At 40.8% G+C, this 23,371-nt stretch overlaps 1 protein-coding gene across 1 annotated transcript in view; it reads left to right on the plus strand.

Annotated features, from left to right (window-relative positions):
* The first annotated feature begins 11,628 nt into the window (after positions 1 to 11,628).
* Positions 11,629 to 23,371, plus strand: part of LOC109374908 (NXPE family member 3-like) — a 34,526-nt gene continuing 22,783 nt past the window's right edge. Inside the window, exons 1-2 of the mRNA XM_019629882.1 lie at positions 11,629 to 11,924; positions 20,148 to 20,902. Coding sequence (XP_019485427.1) covers positions 11,856 to 11,924; positions 20,148 to 20,902 — 824 coding nt within the window. The 5' untranslated portion in view covers positions 11,629 to 11,855. The remainder of the gene's footprint in view (positions 11,925 to 20,147; positions 20,903 to 23,371) is intronic.

A 23,371-nucleotide genomic window follows, 5' to 3' on the forward strand; every position in this document is an offset into this window, starting at 1 on the left:
ACACTGTGAACAGAGATAATTCTCCCAGCTAACAGCCTGAGGGTCAATCCCACCCTCTGACAAGCCAAAAGAAATTATTTAAAAAATTTTTTAAATTGTTATTTATTTATTTATTTATTTATTTTTAGCTGAGCCATCCTGCCACCTCTTGGCAGCTCAATGGCAACTCAGCTCAGTCCGGGAATTGAACTGGCAACCTTGTTGCTCAGAGTTCATATTCTTGAACGAACTCTTAACCAACTGAGCCACTCAGCCGGCCTTCAAAAGCAATTAAAGATCAACTTCAACAGCGACACCTCTGGAACACACGGGACAGGAGAATAGGGAGACTGCGCAATCCGAATATAAAGGACACATACTACATAAGACCACCCAGCAACGGCTGAGAGATATAGGAGATCTACATAATACATCAAAGCAATCACAGAGCGACAGCCAGAATGAGGAAACAAAGAAACGTGTCCCAAATAAAAGATCAGAAGAAACCTCTAGAAATGGAACTAAATGAAACAGAGGTATTCAACCTATCAGAGACAGAGTTTAGAACACTGATAATAAGAATATTTAAGAAACTTAGTAAGGACACAAAGAAGAATAGAGAAATCATAAAAAACAACCAGTAAGAACTAAAGAATACTGAAATGAAGAACACACTGGAAGGAATCACCAGTAGATTAGATGAAGCAGAGGATCAGATCAATGATTTAGAAGACAAAATAGCAAAAATTACCCAATTGGAACAACAAAAAGAAAAAAGAATAAAAAAAATGAAAATAGTTTAAGATATCTGTGGGACAACATCAAGCACAACAACATTCACATCATAGGAATACCTGAAGGAGAAAAGAAGGAACAAGGGATCAAGAACCTATTTGAAGAAATAATGACTGAAAATGGGCCGGCCGAGTAGCGTGATGGTTAAGAACTGGCTTGGGACGCCAGAGGGCCCCGGTTCAGATCCCACATATGAGGGCCAGTGACACTGCCCTCCACAGCTAAGATGCTGAACAACAGCTCACCCTGGAGTTGGGCTGCCGTGAGTCACCGGCGATGGCGTAAGCTGCAGCCCCTGTGGCAGTGGGTTCCCATGGGCTACCCTATGTAGCCAGCAGCCAGCGTGAGTGGCCAGCAGCCGCAGTGAGCGGCCGTCCAGAAGCCGGCGAATGATCTGCCTCACCCAGGAAGAGCACAATGATGGTGCCAACTTGGGCCAGTGAAGCAACGTCCTCCACAACTAGATTGAAGAACAAAATGACAGCAACTTCTCTGTCCCCCTTCCTGCAATTCCCCAGCACTGTTCCCATCCCCCCCATTCCCCAATAAAAAATCTTAAAAATAAATAAATAAATAAAATAATGACCGAAACTTTCCTACCCTGGTGAAGGAAATGGACATACAAGCCCAGGAAGTGCAGAGAGTTCCAAACAAGCTGAACCAAAACAGGCCCACACCAAGACACATCATAGTTAAAATGGCAAAGGTTAAAGACAAAGATAGAGTCCTAAAAGCAGCAAGAGAAAGACAGTCGGTTACATACAAAGGAATTCTTATAAGACTAACAGCTGACTTTTCTACAGAAACTCTGCAGGCCGGAAGGCAGTGGTAGGAAACATTCAAAATGATGAAAAACAAAAGGCCTACAACCAAGATTGCTCTACCCAGCAAGGCTATCACTTAAAATTGAAAGAGAAAAAAAAGAGCTTCTCAGAAAAAAAAATAAGCTAAAGGCATTCATTACCACCAAACCAACATTGCAATAAATGTTAAAAGGGCTTTTTTAAACAGAAGAAAGGGGGAAACAAACTAACAAAGGAGGACCAGAAATACAAATAACAAAATGGCAATAAATACATACCTATCAATAGTCACTTTAAATGTGAATAGGCTAAATGCTCCAATTAAAAGACACAGAGTGGCTGAGTGGATAAGAAAACAGGACCCATGCATATGCTGTTTGCAAGAGACTCATCTCAGATCAAAAGACACACACAGACTGAAAGTAAAGGAATGGAATAAGATATATCACAGAAATAGAAACAAAAAAAAAACGGTGGAGTAGCAATACTTATTTCGGAAAAACTAGAGTTTAAAATGAAGACTACAATAAAAGACAAAGAAGGACACTACATAATAATAAAGGGATCTATCCAACAAGAGGATATAATCCTAGTAAACGTCTGTGCACCCAACATAGGAACTCCTAAATATATAAAACAGTTTATGACTGAACGTAAAGTCGGAGATCAACAGTAGCATTATCGTAGTAGAGGACTTCAACACCCCATTGTCACCAATGGACAGATCCTCCAGACAGAAAATCAACACAGAAACAGTGGCCTTAAATAACACTTTACACCAGTTGGATTTAATGTATATTTTTAGAGCATTTTACCCCAAAGCAACAGAATATACATTCTTCTCAAGTGCAGTGGAACATTTTACAAGATAGACCACATGTTAGGACACAAAACAAGTCTCAATAAATTTAAGAAGATTGAAATCATATCAAGCATCTTCTCAGACCACAATGCTATGAAACTAGAAATCAATTATAAGAAGAAATCAGGAAAGCACATGAATATACGGAGGCTAAATAACATGTTACTAAATAACGAGTGGGTCAACAATGAGATCAAGGAAGAAATCAAAAGATACCTCTAGACAAACAAAAATGAAAACACAACAACCCAAAATTGATGGGATGTAGTGAAAGCAGTCCTAAGAGGGAAATTCATAGACGTGCAGGCCTATGTAAAGAAACAAGAAAAATCTCAAATGAACAGGATATTTTTACACCTAAGGGAACTGGAAAAATAACAGCAAAACAAACACAAAGGGAGTACAAGCAAGGAAATAATAATGATCAGAGCACAAATAAATAAAATAGAGACCAAAACAACAATACAAAAGATCAATGTAACCAAGAGCTGGGGGGTTTTTTGTTGTTTTTTTTTTTAGATTTTTTTTTTAATTGGGGAATCGGGGGGAGGGGAACAGACAAGTTGCTGTTGCTTTGCTCTTCAGTCTAGTTGTGGAGGACGTCGCTTCACTGGCCCAAGCTGGCACCATCACTGCACTCTTCCTGGGTGAGACAGATCAGTCGCCAGGTTCTGGAAGGCTGCTCACGGCGGCTGCTGGCCGCTCACGCTGGCTGCTGGCTACACATGGTAGCTTATGGCAGCCCACTGCAGCAGGGGACTGCAGCCCACGCCGTTGCCGCCAACTCACGGCAGCCCAGCTCCAGGTCGAGCTGTTGTTCAGCATCTTAGCTGTAGAGGGCAGTGTCACTGGCCCTCATATGTGGGATCCGAACTGGGGACCTCCGGCATCCCAAGCCAGTTCTCAACCAATGCGCCACTCAGCCAGCCCAAGAGCTGGGTTTTTGAAAGGATAAACAAAATTGGCAAACCCTTAGCCAGACTCACCAAGAAAAAGAGAGAGGACCCAAATTAATAAAATCAGAAATGAAAGAGGAGAAGTGACTAAAAAGAGCATACACCACAATCAAGTGGGATTCATTCTTGGTATGCAAGGTTGGTTCAATATCTGCAAATCACTTAGCGTAATACACCACATTAACAAAATGAAAAATAGAAATCATATAATCATATCAATAGATGCAGAAAAAGTATTTGACAAAATCCAGCAGCCATTTATGATAAAAACTCTTAGCAAGGTGTTAATACCTCTATTCATATTTCAATTTAATAAAGGCAATATATTGGGTTGTCGGAAAAGTCATGTTGCATTTTTGCAACGAAAAACAGAAAAAATACCTCATGACTTTTCTGACAACCCAATATGATAAGCCCACAGCTAACATTGTACTCAACGGGGAAAGGCTTAAACCTTTCCCCTTAAGATCAGGAACAAGACAAGGCTGCCTGCTTTCACCACTTTTGTTCAACATAGTTCTGGAAGTTCTAGCCACAGCAATCAGGCAAGAAAATGAAATAAAAGGCATCCAAATTGGAAAGGAGGAGGTAAAATTGTCATTATATGCAGATGACATGATACTATATAGAGAGAACCCCAAAGACTCCAGCAAAAAACTATTAGAACTGATAAATGAATTTAGTAAAGTAGCAGGATGCAAAATTAATATTCAGAAATCAGTTGAATTTGTATACACCAATAATAAAGTATCAGACGAAGAAATAAAAAAATCAATCTCATTTACAATTGCTTCAAAACAATAAAATACCTAGGAATAAATTTAACCAAAGAAGTAAAAGACCTGTACTCAGAAAATTATAAGACACCGAAGAGAGAAATCAAAGAAGATACAAATAAATGGAAATACATACCACGTTCATGAATAGGAAGAATTAATATAGTTAAGATGTTTATACTACCTAAGGCAATATATAGATTCAACTCAATTCCTATCAAACTATCAAGGATATTTTTCTCAGAAATAGAGCATATAATCCTAAACTTTATATGGAACCATAAAAGACCCTGAATAGCCATGGCAATCTTGAGAAATAAGAACAAAGTGGGAGGTATCATGCTACCCAACATCAAGTCATACTACAAGTGTTGGGAGCTGGTTGGGATCAGCCAGGGACACTGAGGCTTTAGGTTGGCAAGCTTGGGTCTTCAGGTAGATACATGTCTGGTGTGAGCAGCCTTGGAGCAGTTTGGTGGGGACCTGTGGGACAGTGCTTCTGCCTTAAACTGCTTCCAGAAAACACAATGGCAAAGAGTAAAGGCCCCAGCTTGCTGATAGGAAAAGCTTATGGACTAGGGGACTCAGTTGCTCATGGACTGTGGACTTGCAGTTTCAACATACATCACCACTCTGGGACTTTCCACCATGGAACTGCTTCACATGCTTGGGACTTTGTACTGTGGACTTGTAGACAGTTTCTATTTGCCTCAGTTTAACCTTGCCTAGCTATATCATTGGTTTATATTGTGTATAACATAGCTTGTTGCTGAGGAGAAATTGTTTCTACTAATCCCATACGTTTTAGCTTTAGGGAATCGCTCCCTAAAATGAGGAAATAGCTTCCCCTTAAGAATCGTGTATGCCCAATAAACGAGGTCTCAGTTTTGCCACCAGGAGACTGAGTCCCCCCTGTCCCTGCACTTTGTCTCTCTTCTCTTTATTTCTCATCTCCCACCCAATGCTCTCAGGGATCTGTTCGGTGAGCTCCTGGCTGACAGCCAGGGGTGTTCTGTTGAGCAAGCTGGTCTCGTTCATACAAGTCTATAGTAATCAAAACAGTATGGTACTGGCATAAAAACAGACACATAGATCAATGGAACAGAATAGAGAGCCCAGAAATAAATCCATTCCTATATGGTCACTTAATCTATGACAATGGAAGGAAGAATTTACGTTGGGGTCAAGATAGTTTATTTAATAAATCGTGCTGGGGAAATTGGACTGACACATGCAAAAAAATGAAACTGGACCACCTTCTCACTCCATATATGAGAACAAATTCAAAATAGATTGAAGACTTAAATGTAACACCTGAAACCGTAAAACTCCTAGAAGAAAATATAGGAAGTAAATTTTGCAGACATTACCCTTAGTAATATTTTTACTGATGTATCCCCTTAGCAAGGGAAGAAAAAAAATAAACATATGGGATTACATCAAACTTAAAAGTTTTTTTACAGCAAAGGAAACCATCAATAAAACAAAAAAGGCACCCTACTGGATGGGAGAAGATATTTGCCAATGATACATTGATAAGGGGTTAATTTTCAAAATTTATAAAAAACTCATACAACTCAACACCAAAAAAACAAACAACCCAATTAAAAATGGGCAAAAGACATGAAAATACATTTCTCTAAAGAGGACTTACAGATGGCCAGTAAGCATATGAAAAAATGCTCAACCTCACTAATCATTAGAGAAATGCAAATTAAAACCACAAGGAAATAGCACCTCACTCTGGTCAGAATGGCTATCATCAATAAATCAACAAGCAACAAGTGCTGGTGAGGTTTTGGGAAAAAGGGAACCCTGGTGCACTGTTGGTGGGATTGCAGATTGGTGCAGCCACTATGGAAATCAGTATGAAGGTATCTCAAAAAACTGGAACTGGAATTACCTTATGACTCAGCAATTCCACTCTTAGGTATCTATTCAGAGAAACCCAAAACGCTAATTTGAAAAAATATATGCATCCTTATGTTTATTGCAGCGCTATTTACAATAGCCAAGACTTGGAAACAACTGAAATGCCCATAGGTAGATGACTGGATTAAGAAGCTGTGGTACATTTATTCAATGGAGTATTACTCTGCTATAAAGAAGAATGAAATCTTACCATTTGCAACGATATGGATGGACCTAGCGAACATTATGCTAAATGAAATAAATCAGTCGGAGAAAGACAAATACTGTATGAGCTCACTTATATGTGGGATCTGAAGAACTGAATAAATAAGCAAAGTAGACAAAAATAGTGTCAGAGATATAGAGGAAAAACGGATGGTTGCTAGATGGTTGCTAGATGAGAAAGAAGGGGAAGGGAAAAGACAGCATAAATTGATAACTACAATATTGCCACAGGGATATGAAATACAGTTTGGGGAATATAATCAATAATGTTGTAAATATTTTGTTAGGTATCAGATGGATACATGTCTTGTTAAGGAGACCACTTTATGGACGGTGTAGAGGCTTGACCACTGCACTTGACCATTGCACTGAAGTACACCTGAAGCTGAAGTTGAATAATATTGTATGTCAACTATAATTTAATGTATATATAGTCATGGGATGTGAAGTATAATGTGGGAAGTGGAGTCAATGGAATTGTAATAGATATGTATGATGTTTGGGGGAGGCAGTGGATTAGGGGAGGGAGGTTGTCACTTTGTGAGGGGTGAAAAGTATAACTATTGCATTGTTTTGTACACCTGAAACTAAAAACAAAACAAACAAAACAAAAAAACATATATATATATATATATATATATATATATATATATATATATCCAGCAGTTGGGTGGGGGGGATGTGGTATATATGTGTATTATATTATATATAATATATATAATGCATATATGTGCCACAACTTCTTTGTCCAATTGCTGGATATATATAATGTATGTTATATGTATATTATGTATATAAAATATATATGATATATGTAAGTGTTACATGTTATACATGTTATATATAATATATGTATAATATGTATGTTATATGTAGTGTATTATATGTGTTATATGTAATATCTACAACATCTTCTTTATCCAATTGCTGGATATAGATATAGATAGATATAGTTATAGATGATATAGATATAGATATAAATAATGGGACATTTCTCAGCCATAAGAAAAGATGAAATATTGCCATTTGCAACAACATGGATGGATGGATCCTAAGATTATCATGCTAAACAAAATAAGTCAGACAGAAAAAGTCGAGAACCATATGACTTCACTGATATGTGAGATATAAAACTGAAAGCAACAAGCAAACAATGCAAACAAACAAACAAAAACTCATAGACAGAGACAACAGTTTGGTGGTTATCAGAGGGTAAGGGTGGAGTGGGGGATGGCTGAAGAGGGTAAATGGAGGTCAAATATATGGTGATAGAAGGAGAATAAACTCTGGGTAAACACACAATGCAATATTTAGATGGTGTATTATAGAATTGTACACTTAAAGCCTATATAATTTTACTAACCAATGTCACCCAAATAAATTTAATAGAAATGAACAAAATTGTAAACAGTGAATGACACTAGCATTCACTGATTAACACCATCTTTAATGTCATACTACACATTAAATTACTACTGTAATTCAATTCAACTTCAAAAAGTAATACATAGATAATGTCTCTTAAAATGTGTACATTTTTTGGCACCCCTGGTATATATAGATATCTATATATCTATATCTATATGTTTTTAATGCATGAAAGATTTAATAACTTTGAAAAATCTTTTAAAAAATGAAGTAGGTTTATGACCCAGAAATTTCACCCCAAGGTATATACCCAACAGAAATATGTATATATGCTCACCAAAGACATGTATTAGAATATTTGTAGAAACTTTATTTCTAATAACTCAAAATTGGAAACTATCCAAATGCCCATCAATGGTTGAATGGATAAGTTGTGTCACATTCACACAATAGAACACTAAAAAGCAATGAGAATGAATTAACTAAAATCATACACAACCACATGAATGAATTGCACAAACTTGATGTTGAGTGGAAGAAGTCAATCACAAAAGAGTACATTCTGTGTGATTCTATTTATGTAAAGTACAAAAACAGGCAAGACTAATTTATATTGTTAGAAATCAGGATGATGATTATCCATGGGGGAAAAGTTGAAGACTTAACAAGTGAGGTATTTCTGGGCATTGCTAATGATGGTTTTTGATCAGGATGCTGGTGTTTTGTGTGCATTCAGTTCGTGAAAATTTAGTGAATTGTACACTTATGAACTTTTCCTGTATGTATATTAAACTTTAATATAAACATTTTTTAAAAAGTCGAGTGGGAAGGTGTAGAAGGATGGGTGTGGATGACATGTACGCCTAATGTACTTGAGAATCACTGAAGAGGCCAATGTGGTTGGAGCTGGATGATCAAGTGGGAGACTAGAAGGAGATGAATTCAGGGAGGTAATGGGGACCACGTTATGTAGGGCCATGTAAAATTTTGATTTTCCCTCTGAATTAGTGGTTGTTAACCTCTTAAAAGTCTCTCCTTAGGAATCTTTTTAGATTTTATTTTCCTAATTGCTAACCTTCCATAAAATTTTAATACCATAGATATAACATATTTGTTTATGTACTGTGGCCCTTTGGAAGGCCACAGACCATTGTAATATCTGCACAAGAGAAAGAGTGAAGAGAATTTCTAGGGTGATGGCCTTGTGAAGGTGAGAAAGGATAGGGTCTAGCAAAGGGTTAGATAAGACTATAGACAGTTAATCCATGGTAAGAGATGGGCAGGCTGATAATATGGATACAGATGCTGTTAGGTGGATAGACTGTGGGTGGAGGAGTCTGTGAAATTTTTTCAGAAGTGGGACCCATGATCATTGCCTGAGAGAGAGGATGAGATAGGGTATTTGGAGTTTGAAGACAGAGATTCAGGTGTGCAATGGTCCGCCTTGGGTGAATGGCTGAGAAAGCCTGGATGACAAGGTCACTGGTGGGGAGCAGCTTCCAGAACTGAAATGCCATGTGTTGAAAGGTTCACCTACATGGATTTTGAAGTTGCTGAGTGTTAGGACAGGTATTGAATTGGAGAGATTGAGTCAGGAGCCGACATTGTTTAGAAGTGAAAGGAAGGACATGGTGGCTGACAGATAGCAGGAGCTACTTGCAGTGGGATCTGAAAGACCATGAAAAATTATTAGTTTGACTTCCACTCCTGGTCAAAAATGTGGATCTGGAAGTGAGGCAGGTGAGGGTGGGCAAATGTGATCTCAGAGGAGTAGCAGAGGACCAAGGCCAGGGCCAGCCAGTCAGTGACAGCTAAGTGACTAAGCTGACTGGGAGCTAGGGTGAGGAGGGGCTCTTTTCCTGGCTTCATTAGAAGGTGAGTGTGCATTGGTTGGGGCAGGCATTTGTATTTAAAGGATCCTGGTGGTAAAATGAAGATGTATAAATTCCCAGAGCTGCTAGTGCACATGACCCCATGGGGATTAAATGAATGGGAGTCCAGTTGGTTCATTGGCACCACTGTGGACTTATTAAATACCATTTTCTTGCATTTGTGGAGGAATAGCTCTATATTACTTGTGTTTGATACTATCAACTCATCCTCTATTCAGTCCCTGAAATCTCAACTTAGAGCTGCTATTAGGAACCTCCAAGCTAAGAACATGTTCATAAACTGGAGCCATATTGTCTCAAAATTAGACAAAACAAAAGCAAATAAAACAAAATTCAGGTCTACAAACATAATTTCCATCTATCTCTTTTCCAGATAACTCTCCCTCCCCTTCATCCACACCTCCCCTTCATCCAAACCACCCACAAGAGGTAGTAAGGCAGCCAAATTTGGTGGCCACTGCAGAAAGAGGGAGAGGGGTGAGAAACAAGGAAGGGGCTGAGTAAGAAACCAGAGCTGGGCAGGCTGAGTGGTGCATTGGTTAAGAGTTGGCTAGGGATGCCAGCTCTGAGCAGCAGGGCCCCAGTTCGGATCCCACATGAGGGCCAATGACACTGCCCTCTACAGCTAAGATGGTGAACAACAGCTCGACTTGGAGCTGGGCTGTCATGAGTTGCGGGCAACAGCGTAGGCTACAGTGGGGCTGGCCGGCAGCGGGTGAGAGCTGCCGTGAACGACCATCCAATGTCTGGTGAGCGACTGCCTCACCCGGGAAGAGCACAGTAATAATATCAACGTGGGCCAGTGAAGCCACGTCCTCCACAACTAGACAGAAGAACAAAAGGACAGCAACTTGTCTGTTCCCCTTCTCCCGATTCCCCAGCGCTATTCCCCTCCCCCAATTCCTCAATAAAATCTTTAAAAAAAAGAAGAAAGAAACCGGAGCTACATATAGCAACAGGAATAAATCTCAAAATCATATTGAAAAAAATTGCAGAAAGAGATATTTTGTTGTTCGTCAAGCAAAGACAATCATATTATATATAAGTACATATACACACATCTTTTGTGTGTATACGGGAATATACATTTATGTATATATTCGATGGATACATTTTAGGGTTGATATAGAACTTATATGAAAATCATAAACATCATAATGGTTATCTGGAAGAGATTGAAGGGAGAGCAATTGAGGATATATTTCATTTCTTTACACAAATCTGAGCTGTGTATAGCAAACTACAAATTGATAGAGCTGGGTGGTGGGCATTTTGTTGTTATTTTCTTACACTTCTCTGTAAGTTGAAATTTTCATAAATAAAATATATACCTACACCTTTACTTTTGTAGATATTATTGCTTTTCTATTATTTTTGTCTTTGAATTTTTACAATGAGTAAGTTTAAGAAAAAACAGTAAGTAAAACATAGTGTAAACACGATATGTATATGACAAAATCATGTGAAATTCCTAGTACATGACTGGAGGTTGTGAAATACCCATACAGTTTTCACTGTCCCTTTTTTTACTCCAGGTGATTCAGAGTCTCAAAACCAGATTGAAGTTTTATCAACAATAACAATTGGTCGTTGTTTTGGCATATTTGTATTCTTTTTCTTTTGATTTGATATCCCAGCTCTCTATTCTGCCTTATATTATTTCATCTTATGTATTTCAGGGCACTGGGCACTGACACATGCTGAATCCCGCCCTGACTCTTGCGGACCTCAGTCACCTCTTCATTATCCTCTGGAATAACCCATGCTGACACTCTCAAGTAGATGCCCTCTCCTCCCTCATGCCCAAACATTGTGGAAACATTGTGGACTTACAATATATCAATAAAAACACTACAATGAACACCAAATACACTTTTATGAAAATTTGCAAGTGAATGACAAAATGTAAGTTCTTTCACTGATGACTTTTGGGTATGGTGAATTATTATCTAAAATAATTGTGAAAGAGGTCATTAGTGCAAAGACCCAAAGGTGTCCTTGGTATCCCCAAATAGAATTTACCCGCTTACGGGAAGCTGCAATGATTTCAAAGTCCAGAAAGTGAGACTCTAAACTCTGCGGGAAACCTAGGGCTTAGAAAGGTGAATTTAGACACAGGGCCTGAAATAGTTTTCAGTATCCGGCAGAACAATGTACCTCTCTTAGAAAGTTACCAGAGTTAACAAACTCTTTATAATTGGGAGGGGCTATTATAAACATTTATCATTTTATGCTCCACCTGGGTCTCTTGTTCATACTGGATATTTCAGAGCAGAATCTAGACTGCCATGGGTCCATTCATGGTGCAATGCAAGGGGCACAAGATTCTGATTGTGGGGTTGATTTTTCTGGTCTGGGTGAGTACTATCCTTGCCTCTGCTCCCTCTCATCGCTGGTTCATTTGTTCTCTCATTATGTAACCACAAGTTTGGATTGATTACTGCCTTAATCTGGGAGAGGGGCCTGAGGGAGCTTTCAATCTCCTCTCTGCCCTTCGGTTACTCCAACATCAGCAATTGCAAGGTGGGATGTCATCTGTAGGAGGATGGTGAGTGGTTGGGTGTTGGGGTCTATGAGGGAATTAGAAACACAAACCTGGAAGAGATTGCTCAGGGAAACCCCAGTGGGGAAAAAAATAAGCAATTCACATTATTCTTATCCCTCTCACCCTTTCTTTCTTTCTTTCTTTCTTTCTTTCTTTCTTTCTTTCTTTCTTTCTTTCTTTTTTAAGATTTTTATTGGGGAATTGAGGGATGGGAACAGACAAGTTGCTGTCCTTTTGTTCTTCAGTCTAGTTGTGGAGGACTTTGCTTCACTGGCCCAAGTTGGCACCATTATTGCGCTGTTCCCGGGCAAGGCAGATCGGTCATCGGCTTCTGGACGGCCACTCACAGTGGCTGCTGGCTGCTCACGCTGGCTGCTGGCTATATACGGTAGCTTATGGCAACCCACTGCAGCAGGGGCTGCAGCCTATGCCATCGCCAGCAACTCACAGCAGCCCAGCTCCAGGTTGAGCTATTGTTCAGCATCTTAGCTGTGGAGGGCAGTGTCACTGACCCTCATATGTGGGATCTGAACCGGGGCCCTCTGGCGTCCCAAGCGAGCTCTTAACCAACACACCACTTGGACGGCCCTCTCTCACCCTTTCTATTGAAGTGTAAGAGGAAGAGATAGAAGTTTATGGTGCCCAGTCCTGCTTTTTAGCACAGAGAAAAAGAGGCAGGGATTCAGCAAAAAAAGATTTCTGTCTGGAAAGAGTGGGCAATTGGCTAGAGGGACCTTTGTTGTGTCATTTGGGAACTCAGCGAAGGTGAAAAGGTAAGAATACGACCAGGAGAAGGCTTTTCCCTTTTTGTCCATAGGTCAAAACTGGAGTTGTGGTGCTTAATGTAGCTATAGATGCATGTTGTTTGGCCTGTTTCAATTCAGGATTAAAACAGTTAAGTGGATTATTGGTATTTATTTATTTATTTATTTATTTATTTATTTATTTATTTATTTAGATTTTTATTGGGGAATTGGGGGAAGGGGAACAGACAAGTTGCTGTCTTTTTGTTCTTCAGTCTAGATGTGGAGGACGTTGCTTCACTGGCCCAAGTTGGCACCATCATTGCGCTCTTCCCGGGCAAGGTAGATCAGTTGCTGGCTTCTGGATGGCCGCTCACAGCAGCTTAAGGGCCACTCACGCTGGCTGCTGGCTACACACGGTAGCTCATGGCAACCCACTGCAGTCATGTGCCACTCATGGCAGCCCAGCTCCAGGTTGAGCTGTTGTTCAGCATCTTAGCTGTAGAGGGCGCAGCGTCACTGGCCCTCATATGTGGGATCCGAACCAGGGCCCTCTGGCATCCCAAGCGAGCTCTTAACCAATGCACCACTCGGCCGGCCTGGATTATTGATATTTAATATTAAACAGTGGGAGATTTCATATGAAAATATGGATTTCTGGTCTCTATGAAAAAGCAGTTGACCTGGCAAGATAGGTTCATAATTGGTCTTTATTCTAAGAGCATGAATGAGTTTGGCACAGAAACCCTAATCCCTTAATAACCAGGTGCAAATAATGTGTTCGTTTCATTTCCAGAATAACCTTTCATTGTGAGAGAGTGAGACATCTTGGTGCAGCAGCCAAAACGTTCCACATTTAAAAAAAAAAGTTGAGGGTCAGCCGAGTGGCTCAGTTGGTTAAGAGCTCGCTCAAGAGTTTGAGCTCTGAGCAACAGCGGTTCCGGCCCGAGCTGAGCAGCCGCTGAGCTTCCAATAGGTGGCAGGATGGCTCAGCTAAAAAAAAAAAAAAAAAAGTTGAATTATACATAAAAAATATACAAATCATAGTGATGCAGGATGTTTTATGTATTGACGCTGGGATCTTGGTGTCACAGTACCGAAGAATGGAGACAGGGACCAGAGAAGCAAAGTTGCAGAAAAGGACAGTTTATTAAAGCAAAGAGATACAGCTCTCTAAGTGAGAGGGGGCATCTGGAAAGTTGGAATACCTGCTGACTAGGAGCTCGGGAGGCTTCTGTTTATATGCTTTAACTAGCCTATCTGGGGAGAAAACTGGCTCCTGCTTCAACGGGTTAGATTTATTTCGTTGGCTGTTTCAGCCTGGAGGAGCCTTTTTAGGATAGTTTTAGTTGGCTCAGGATGTAATTGATGTCCCTGGTCAGGAAGGAGTAAATTGTCTCAGGGCTGTGGCTTTTTGGGGTCAGGGCTGAGAGCAGGGGTCTTGGAGATATGTTTATTTTCTGCTCATCCTACCCGGGAATTTCTAACTGCCTAGTTGTTACACTAAGTAACCTGTCTTAATAGTGCTCAACTAAATAAAAGATGACAGACCCGCATAATCATCACTCAAGTCAAAAAATAAAAATCATCGGTACACCCAGAAGCTTCCTCTTTTGCCTCCCTCTCTGTCACTACTACCCTCTCTTCTTTTCAACTATAAACATTATAGTTTATTTTTGCATGATTTTACATTTTATAAAAATGCAATCATACACTATGGACTCTTTTATGTGTGTCTACTTTCATTCAATATTTTTGTGAGGCTCGTCTATATACACATTTGTGTGTGTGTGTCTGTGTATGTACATATATATTTGATGGATACATTTTAGGGATGATATAGAACTTATATGGAAATCATAAACATCATTATAGTTATGTGGGAGAGATTAAAGGGAGAGCACCTGAGGAAGTATTTTGTTGTAGCGTAAGGCTATTATTTGTTAATTTTCACTTCCTTCTAGTACTCCAGTGTATGAATATATGACAATATATTTACCCATTCTACTGTTGATGGACATTTGGTTTTTTGGTTTTCTGGGGTTTGTTTGTTTGTTTTTTTGCTATTTTAAATATAGCTCAATGCACATCTGCATGTCTTTCTGTTGGATATACAAGATAAATTGCTACGTCCTCAGGTATGCACCCATTAAATTTTAGTACATACTGCCAAATAGTTTTCCAAAGTGGTTTTCACGATTTATGCTCTCACCAGCACGATCTGAGAGATTCAGTTGCTTCAGATCCTCAGTAACCTTGGTATTGTCTGTCGTTTGGTTGTAGCCTTTCTTTGAATATGTAAAGGTATTTCACTGTGGTTTTAATTTGCATTCCTTTTCTTACCAATTTAGCTGAGCACCTGTTCACATATTTATTGGTCATTTGAATTTTCTCTGTTGTAAAGTGCTATTAAAGTATCTGCTATCCATTTGTAATTGACTTGTCTGTTGTTCCTTATTAATTTGTAGAAATTCTTTATAGATTTTGGATACAAGTTCCTTCATTTGTTGTGCATGTTGCAAATATCTTCTCCAGCTTTGTGTCATGACACTCTAATAGTGTCTTTTGATTAAAAGAAATTATTTTTAATTTTTAAATTTTATTTTATTGTGATAAGAACACTTAACATAAGATCTACCTGCTTAACAATTTCTTAAAGTATACAACACGGTATTACAGGTATAGTGTTGTACAGCAGATCTGTAGCACTTAACTCCTCTTGCTTAACTGAAACTTTCTACCCGTTAATTTGTAACTCCCCATTTCTCCCTCTCCCTAGCTCCTGGCAAACACCATTCCACTCTTCCATTCTATAAATTTGATGATTTTAGATACGTCACATAAAGGGAATCAATCATGCGATATTTGTCTATTGTGACTGGCTTCTTTCACGCAGCACAGGGAGCTGTGCACAACAACCAGGAGGAGGAGCTATGGTAACCGTCGTGGTGTGGAATTAACCCCTGGTCATTCACAAAATGTGAAAGCATTCACAGACTCTAAGAAGGAAATTTTTATTAAAGTTAGAGCAGAGAGAGAATGCCCATGGCTGTGTCCAAAGATGACTGCTGCCGCGGTTAACACCAGCGGGAGTGCGGGTGTCGCCGGGGCAGAGTCCAGAGCCTGAGAGTGGGAAACTGCACTAACTTCAGGTTAACTTTTTCTTATAAAGGAAAGGGGGAGTTGGTTAGGCAGGTTTGAGAGCTGACATCTTTCCTGGGATCTGGTCTGTTTGAAGATGGTGTTATTGTTAGACTTGGCAGAGGAATGAGTCAAGGGAGAACAAAATTGGTCTATTAGCATTTATTTGGAGTGTTTGAGCTGTGGGAGGTCAGGCTAGAAAAGACCTGAAGTTTTATAGGAGGGGGTAAATGGCTCTGTTCCCCCTTCAATGCTTCAGGGTCTTTTTTGTAGCATTGTCTCTGACTACAAAGGGTTTTGGGGCATGACCAAGCCCTCCGGTTCCACATTCTGGCCCCCAGGTCACCATCTGGACTGCCCAGGCCTGCTGATCATAAGCCCCTAGGAGACTAACACAAGCCGGCAGGTAAAAAGTACAAAGCACAAAGCAAGACAAGATGATACTTAGGATAAGATGGTTTCTACATTCCAGGCAGCTTCTCCAGGCCTAAGGCAAATACCAGTTGGCAGGTTCAAGGTACAAAGCAACACAAAAAGGCTTTTTTTTAAGATACAGAAGGTTTCTGCTCCTGGCCTAATTATGGCCTAACAGTTATCTCCAGACTCCAGACTTGGCCATGGAGGCCTGGGACTTTAAAGTGTCACCAGTAAAAGCTGCAAGGGAATTGTAAATTGGATTCCAGTGTCCCAGTGCCAGAGAATTAAGAAATTGCTCCTTCCCAGGTTAGTATGTTGTTAATTAATAAGGTTTGGGTAGCCTTGAGAAAGGGAACAGCGTTCCTCAATCAGTGAGAAGAGAAACAAGGAGAAAACAGATGAATATCAGGATGGATCAAACTGCAAAGTTTCGCTACAGGTGGTTAGATAGCAAGCTATGCAGTGAGTTAAACTGCAAACTAGCTAAGTTTAAATGCATTATTGATTTCCTGAATTTCACCCTTACAGTAACTACTAGCCTAAACTAGTGGTCCTTGCTCTCCCCCAGGCAGCTAAATTGTACTGGTCTCATTGTTACCGGAAAGCAGGCCCTCCTTGGAGGTGTCCAGGTTCTTGGCTACTCGAGCAAAGAATTGAACGAGATAGCGAGGTAAAGTAGTGAAAGAGCAGTTTATTAGAAGAAAAAGTACACTTCAAAAATAGAAGCTCAAAGGCCCAAAGGGCCAAGGGCAAGGGCCAGGGCCAAGGGCATCATTATTAGGAGTAAAAAGTACACGCCAAATAGTTTGGAGTGGACCGAGCAAAAGAAGGAGCTCAAAAGGTGCTGACTGGCCAGGAGTTCGACTTTTTATCCTTTTTTTCTCTAGAATGGACTGTTCCTCTCGGGGCATGGGACCACTTGATTGACAAGAGGCTATTACCTCATCTTTTTAGACTGCGCATGTTCCTTCCCAGAGTTCAGTCTGTTATGATGTTAATGAACTTCCGGGCATATGTATGATATTATAATGATGGTATAATGAGGGTTGTTGTGGCCTTTACTGCACAGGTGTAAGTGAATTACAGTGAGAAGGAGAAGCTTCAGGCAGAGAGGGGAGGCCACTCAGGCGGTTGCATCCTGTGGGTGATGTTAGATATGCAGGAATGCAGAGACCCAATGCCTATCTCTAACTGCCTTGTTTTCCCCTTGAGAGACATGATCCCCATAAAATCTCTATGGGAAGTTAAGGGACAGGAGGTCTTTTCTTCTGTATCTGCTTCCTGCTGGGCAGGGGCGTGGAGCTGTCCCTTCCTATTAGGGGATTCACGGATCTCACCCTATCTGATCTTAGATGAGAGAAAGGGGTCTCGAGATCCACCTGGAAGACCGCATTGGCTTCTTTGGAGAGGAAGCCATTCTAATTTGTGATCTCCTAGTTCAGTGGCCCTCCTGATATTCTCCCAGCTCAGGATGAGAATCTGTGAACTGGCCCCATCAGGACCAGATATCTTACCAGGTGTACAACATCTGACAATTAAGAGTGAACTTGTTGCAATGATATTGTTAACTTTTTTTTATATCAGAGGAATTATTCATTATGAATTTGTACCAAGTGGACAAACAGTTAACCAAGTTTACTATTTGGAAGTGCTGAAAAAGCTTCATGAACAAGCTAGACGAGGGCCGGCCGAGTGGCACGATGGTTAAGAACTGGCTTGGGATGCCAGAGGGCCCCGGTTCGGATCCCACATATGAGGGCCAGTGACACTGCCCTCCACAGCTAAGATGCTGAACAACAGCTCAAACTGGAGCTGGGCTGCCGTGAGTCATCGGCGATGGTGTAGGTTGCAGCCCCTGTGGCAGTGGGTTGCCATGGGCTACCGTATGTAGCCAGCAACCAGCGTGACTGGCCAGCAGCCGCCGTGAGTGGCCGTCCAAAAGCCGGTGACTGATCGGCCTCACCCGGGAAGAGCGCAATGATTGTGCCAACTTGGGCGAGTGAAGCAACGTCCTCCACAACTAGACTGAAGAACAAAACAACAGCAACTTGTCTGTTCCCCTTTCCCCAATTCCCCAGCACTGTTCCCATCCCTCCAATTCCCCAATAAAAATCTTAAAAAAAAAAGAGTGGCCTCATTAAAAGACAATCCCATCACCCTTATCCCTCAGGAAATTCCAAGGGTTTAAAAAAAAAAAAAAAAGCTAGACGACCTGAAATTTTTGCCAACAATTTATGGCTCTTGCATCATGACAATGCACCAGCTCACACGGCACTGTCTGTGAGGGCGTTTTTAGCCAGTAAACAAATAACTGTGTTGGAACACCCTCCCTACTCGTCTGATCTGGCCCTCAGTGACTTCTTTCTTTACCGTAAGATAAAGCAAATATTGAAAGGAAGACATTTTGATGACATTCAGGACATCAAGGGTAATACGATGACAGCTCTGATGGCCATTCCAGAAAAAGAGTTTCAAATTGTTTTGAAGGGTGGACTAGGTGCTGGTGTCGGTGCATAGCTTCCCAAGGGGAGTACTATGAAGGTGACCATATTGATATTTAGCAATGAGGTATGTAGCACTTTTCTAGGATGAGTCCGTGTACTTAATTATCCGCCCTCGTACTTCCACCAAGACCCCTCAGGCCTGTGTGGGCCAAGCATCCCAAAGAACCACACAGCACTGGATCTGAGCCCAGATTCTGTGATTTTGATTCCTGCTCCTCTCCAGTCCAGTGATGAGCCAGTCCTGTGAGTGTTTTCTCCTACAGCAGTCAAATCAGAGGCTGCAGCCTCAAACACACCCTTCATGTGCTGCTATGGATTTTGACACTTGTCTTTTCTGAATAACACTTGCCTGAGCAGAGGGGACTTTTGGTGAGTGTAGGTGAGTATATGATAGGCCAGGTGCATAGGCTCCGTCCGTCTCACATCCATTATCACCCCCGATCACACATAACATGGCCTCTCTCTACTGCTCTTCCTGTTTGGATCCTCACACTTCTCTGGCCTGTATTTGTGAGTTTGTGTTTCTCAGAATATGATACCAGAGAGCTCTGAGCCCTTGGAGGAGATTCTTTGTCATAGCAAATACCACTTCTTCTTAGAAAAGACTCTGCCATGTCTCAGTTCTTTTTCAAACTCACACCTGTGTCTGTGCCTTTCTATAGCTTCTCACTTTCCAATGGTTTCTGCGGTTGAATCTGAGCCCAATTAGAGAGGGAGTTCCCTAAGGGATGGTCTAACCTCCTTCTTCTATAACTCTCAGCAACATTGAGTAATGGGTTTGCTCACTCTCAACTCTGTTGGAAATTTAGGATGAAGGTGGTGGGAGAGAGGGACTAGAAAGGAAAAAGAGGACACTTAATCAGAATGCCAAGTTCTGAAAGGGAAGCAAAACTTGTGATGGGTGAGGAAAGCTAGAGATGTGACAGTTAGATGCAGACCTGCACATATCTCTATGTATGTTGCGGGGAGGGAGGAAGGGGTAGAGGGAATAAGTCTGAGATAAGGAGACAGTTGAGATCCAGAGATATAACTTCACCTTCACACAAGATGCTCCTTTCAAATAAATGTGGTAATGACTCAGACACTAGGCTGATGAGTGACAGACAGCCTGGTGCAGGCAGGACAGGACTCCTGGCAGAGGGGTCTAGCTTTGGTGAGTGGAAATTTCCTTCCAAGAAGAATGTGAAGGAAACACAAACCACTGATAGGTTCTCCTTTCTCTATCCACAGATCATCTATTTCAAGATGTCTTGGCCTGACAGCATCATCCCTTGGCCCCCAGCACCCCACCCTGCCTCTAAATCTGCCTCCAAGTCCACAGAATCTCCCTCCCTCTTGGAATCTCTCCCCCAGGAGCTTGCCAACCTCACCCACCTTCTGTACTGGCCTCTGACCCCAGGAGATAAGGAGGACTTTTTGGCCTCCACCAGCCCCCAGGCCTCCACCTACCACCTGAGGGGGCCTGCCCAGGCCAGCTATGCCCTGGGAGGCTACCTGGAGGCCATCCTTCTCGCCAGAGACCACCGGGGCAGACCCAAGACCCATGGTGGGGATCTGTTTCGGGCACAGCTGCTGGGTCCTAACTTGAAGGCAGGGGTCCCTGGGGATGTCCAGGATCTGGAGAATGGCACATACCTGCTGTCCTTCCCCCTGCTCTGGGCTGGGAAGGCCCAAGTGCAAGTGCGGCTGATCCACTCCAGCGAGGCAGTTGGGGTTCTGCAAAGAATCTGGAGAGAGAAAAAGGCCACAGTTGATTTTAAAGGGTATTTCCGGGGACCCACAGGAGATGAAGAGACTGTGATTTGCAATGTTGACCCCCAGTCAACTGGAACAAGAGGACCTACCTGCCAGTACAGGGATGTGGATTCGGGTGAGCTCTGGTTCTGTGCTCAACCCCCTACCCTGCCCTGCAACTCTTTAGTTGGGCACTCAAGTGGGCGTTACCTGAAAGTGACTACACCACATGATGAGGCCCTGCTGGCGTGGTAAGAAAACACAGAATCTGAGATGCCTGCCCCAACCCTAAGTGACACCCTTCCCTTTAAATATTATCCCTGTAACCCAATGGCCCTCCCCAGTTTACACCACTTATTTACTTATACTCTCATTCAACACATGCTTGTTGAGCACCTATTATGTAACAGACTTTTCTAAACATACATATCACAAAAAAACTGGTCCGGCTATCCCTTTAGGAAGGTTACAATTGATCTGAGATTTAAAGGAAAAATAGGAATTCTCCAGGAAAGATAAATGAAATATTCAAGGCAGAGCAAATGACCTCAGGGCAAAAGTGGCTTGAGCACTTCATTCATTTCTCTAAATTTCTGCCTACACTTAGCTTTTCATCTGAAGGTTCTTTATTTTGTTAGATCTTCAATTATTTAAAAATCTATTTTTAAAAATGTTAAAAAAAATTTTTTTTGGTCCAGAATTTTCAGTTGTTCTCAGTGTTAAGGTTGGTGTGAATACTTGGGTCTACCATATTACCAGAAAAATTAAGTCTCCATTCTATTTGTTTCTGTTGATAACTTTAATATTTGTTCCTTATGTTTTTTTCAAGATTTATTTCCTTTTTCTAATTTCATTATTCAGCACCTATTATATTATATATTAGCCAATATATCTATAAAGTTTCCCTCTGAGTATAGCTTTAGCTGTAGTCTCCAGTTTTTTTTTTTTTTAAGATTTTTATTGGGGAATTGGGGGGATGGATGGGAACAGTGCTGGGGAATTGGGGGAAGGGGAACAGACAAGTTGCTGTCCTTTTGTTCTTCAGTCTAGTTGTGGAGGACGTTGCTTCACTGGCCCAAGTTGGCACCATCATTGCGCTCTTCCCCGGTGAGGCAGATCAGTTGCCGGCTTCTGGACGGCCCTCACGCTGGCTGCTGGCTACACGTGGTAGCCCATGGCAACCCACTGCCGTGGCCAGCGACTCACAGAAGCCCAGCTCCAGGTTGAGCTGTTGTTCAGCATCTTAGCTGTAGAGGGCAGTGTCACTGGCCCTCATATGTGGGATCTGAACCGGGGCCCTCTGGCGTCCCAAGCCAGTTCTTAACCATCGCGCCACTCGGCCGGCCCTAGTCTCCAAATTTTTGTACATGGGAGCTTCATTTTATTCAGTTTTACGTGTTTTATAATTTATATAGTGATTTCCTCTTTAACTCATGAATTATTTAGGAATTATTTTTAGTTTCTGAATATAGGGTAGGGAGGAGGCTATCTTCATATTTTTTCGTAATTTTTTTGCATTATGACTAGAAATATGGTTTCTCATATTGATTCTTTGAAATTTGCTGAGAATTTATTTGTGACCCAACAAATGACTAATTTTTTGTTTGTATTCTATATTTCCTTGAAAATAATTTGTATTCTCTATTTCTTATGGATTAAATTCTGAACCTATTTGATTTAACTTGTTAAGTTTTTTATTACAAACACATATATCTTCACTACTTTTTTTGTCTGCTTAATCTATTAGTTTCATACATAGATGTATTATACTATGTTTGTAGGTTAGTAGATTTGACTACTTCTCATTGTAATTCAGGCAGTTTTCATTTTATGTATTTCAAGGCTCTGTTGTTAAGTACATTCAACTTTGTTATTGTTTTATGTTAGTGGTAAGTTATTTTTGTTACTTTCTTGCTTTTTGTTTTAAGTCCTAATTTTTACACTATGAATATTGCTATAAGAGCTTTTACTTGCTTAGAATTTGCATGGTATACCCCTTTCCTCTCTTTATATTTCAATTGTGTGTGTGTGTGTGTGTGTGTGTGTGTGTGTGTATAAAATAGTTTTAGACAAGTCTCTTGACATGCATTGTGGCAGTTGTTTAGGCATAGTTAAATAAATCATAGAAGAGACTAGATCCATGCAGATAACTAACTTTACCTAAACACAATAAACATTCCAACCAATGGGGAATGCATTGAATAGTAATAAACAGAAAAGAATATAATTAGATCTGAACCTCACTGTATATACATAAAGATCAGTGTCAGGAGGATTAAAGACCAAAATGTGAAAAAGCAACCTTAAAACTTTGAAAAGGTAATAGCACAAAATATCTTTATGATTTTGGGTTAGTAAAATATTATTTTAGACATAACAAAAGGCATAAATTATAAAATAAAATATTCATAAATTGGGTGATATCTAAATCAAAAACTTCCCCATGACAAAAACTCTCATAAACAGAGTTTAAGTCAAGATATAAGCTGGGAGATTATATCTGTAGCACACATAATTGATACATAATTAGTACTTACAATAGGAAGTAGTTATTGCATGCATCAATAACCCATCCCTGGGGCCGGCCGAGTGGCGCGTTAGTTAAGAGCTGGCTTGGGACGCCATAGGGCCCTGGTTCAGATCCCACATATGAGGGCCAGTGACACTGCCCTCCACAGCTAAGATGCTGAACAACAGCTCAACCTGGAGCTGGGCTGCCA

This window comes from Hipposideros armiger, unplaced genomic scaffold (genome assembly GCF_001890085.2).
Source record: "Hipposideros armiger isolate ML-2016 unplaced genomic scaffold, ASM189008v1 scaffold_875, whole genome shotgun sequence".
In the NCBI taxonomy this organism is placed as follows: domain Eukaryota; kingdom Metazoa; phylum Chordata; class Mammalia; order Chiroptera; family Hipposideridae; genus Hipposideros; species Hipposideros armiger.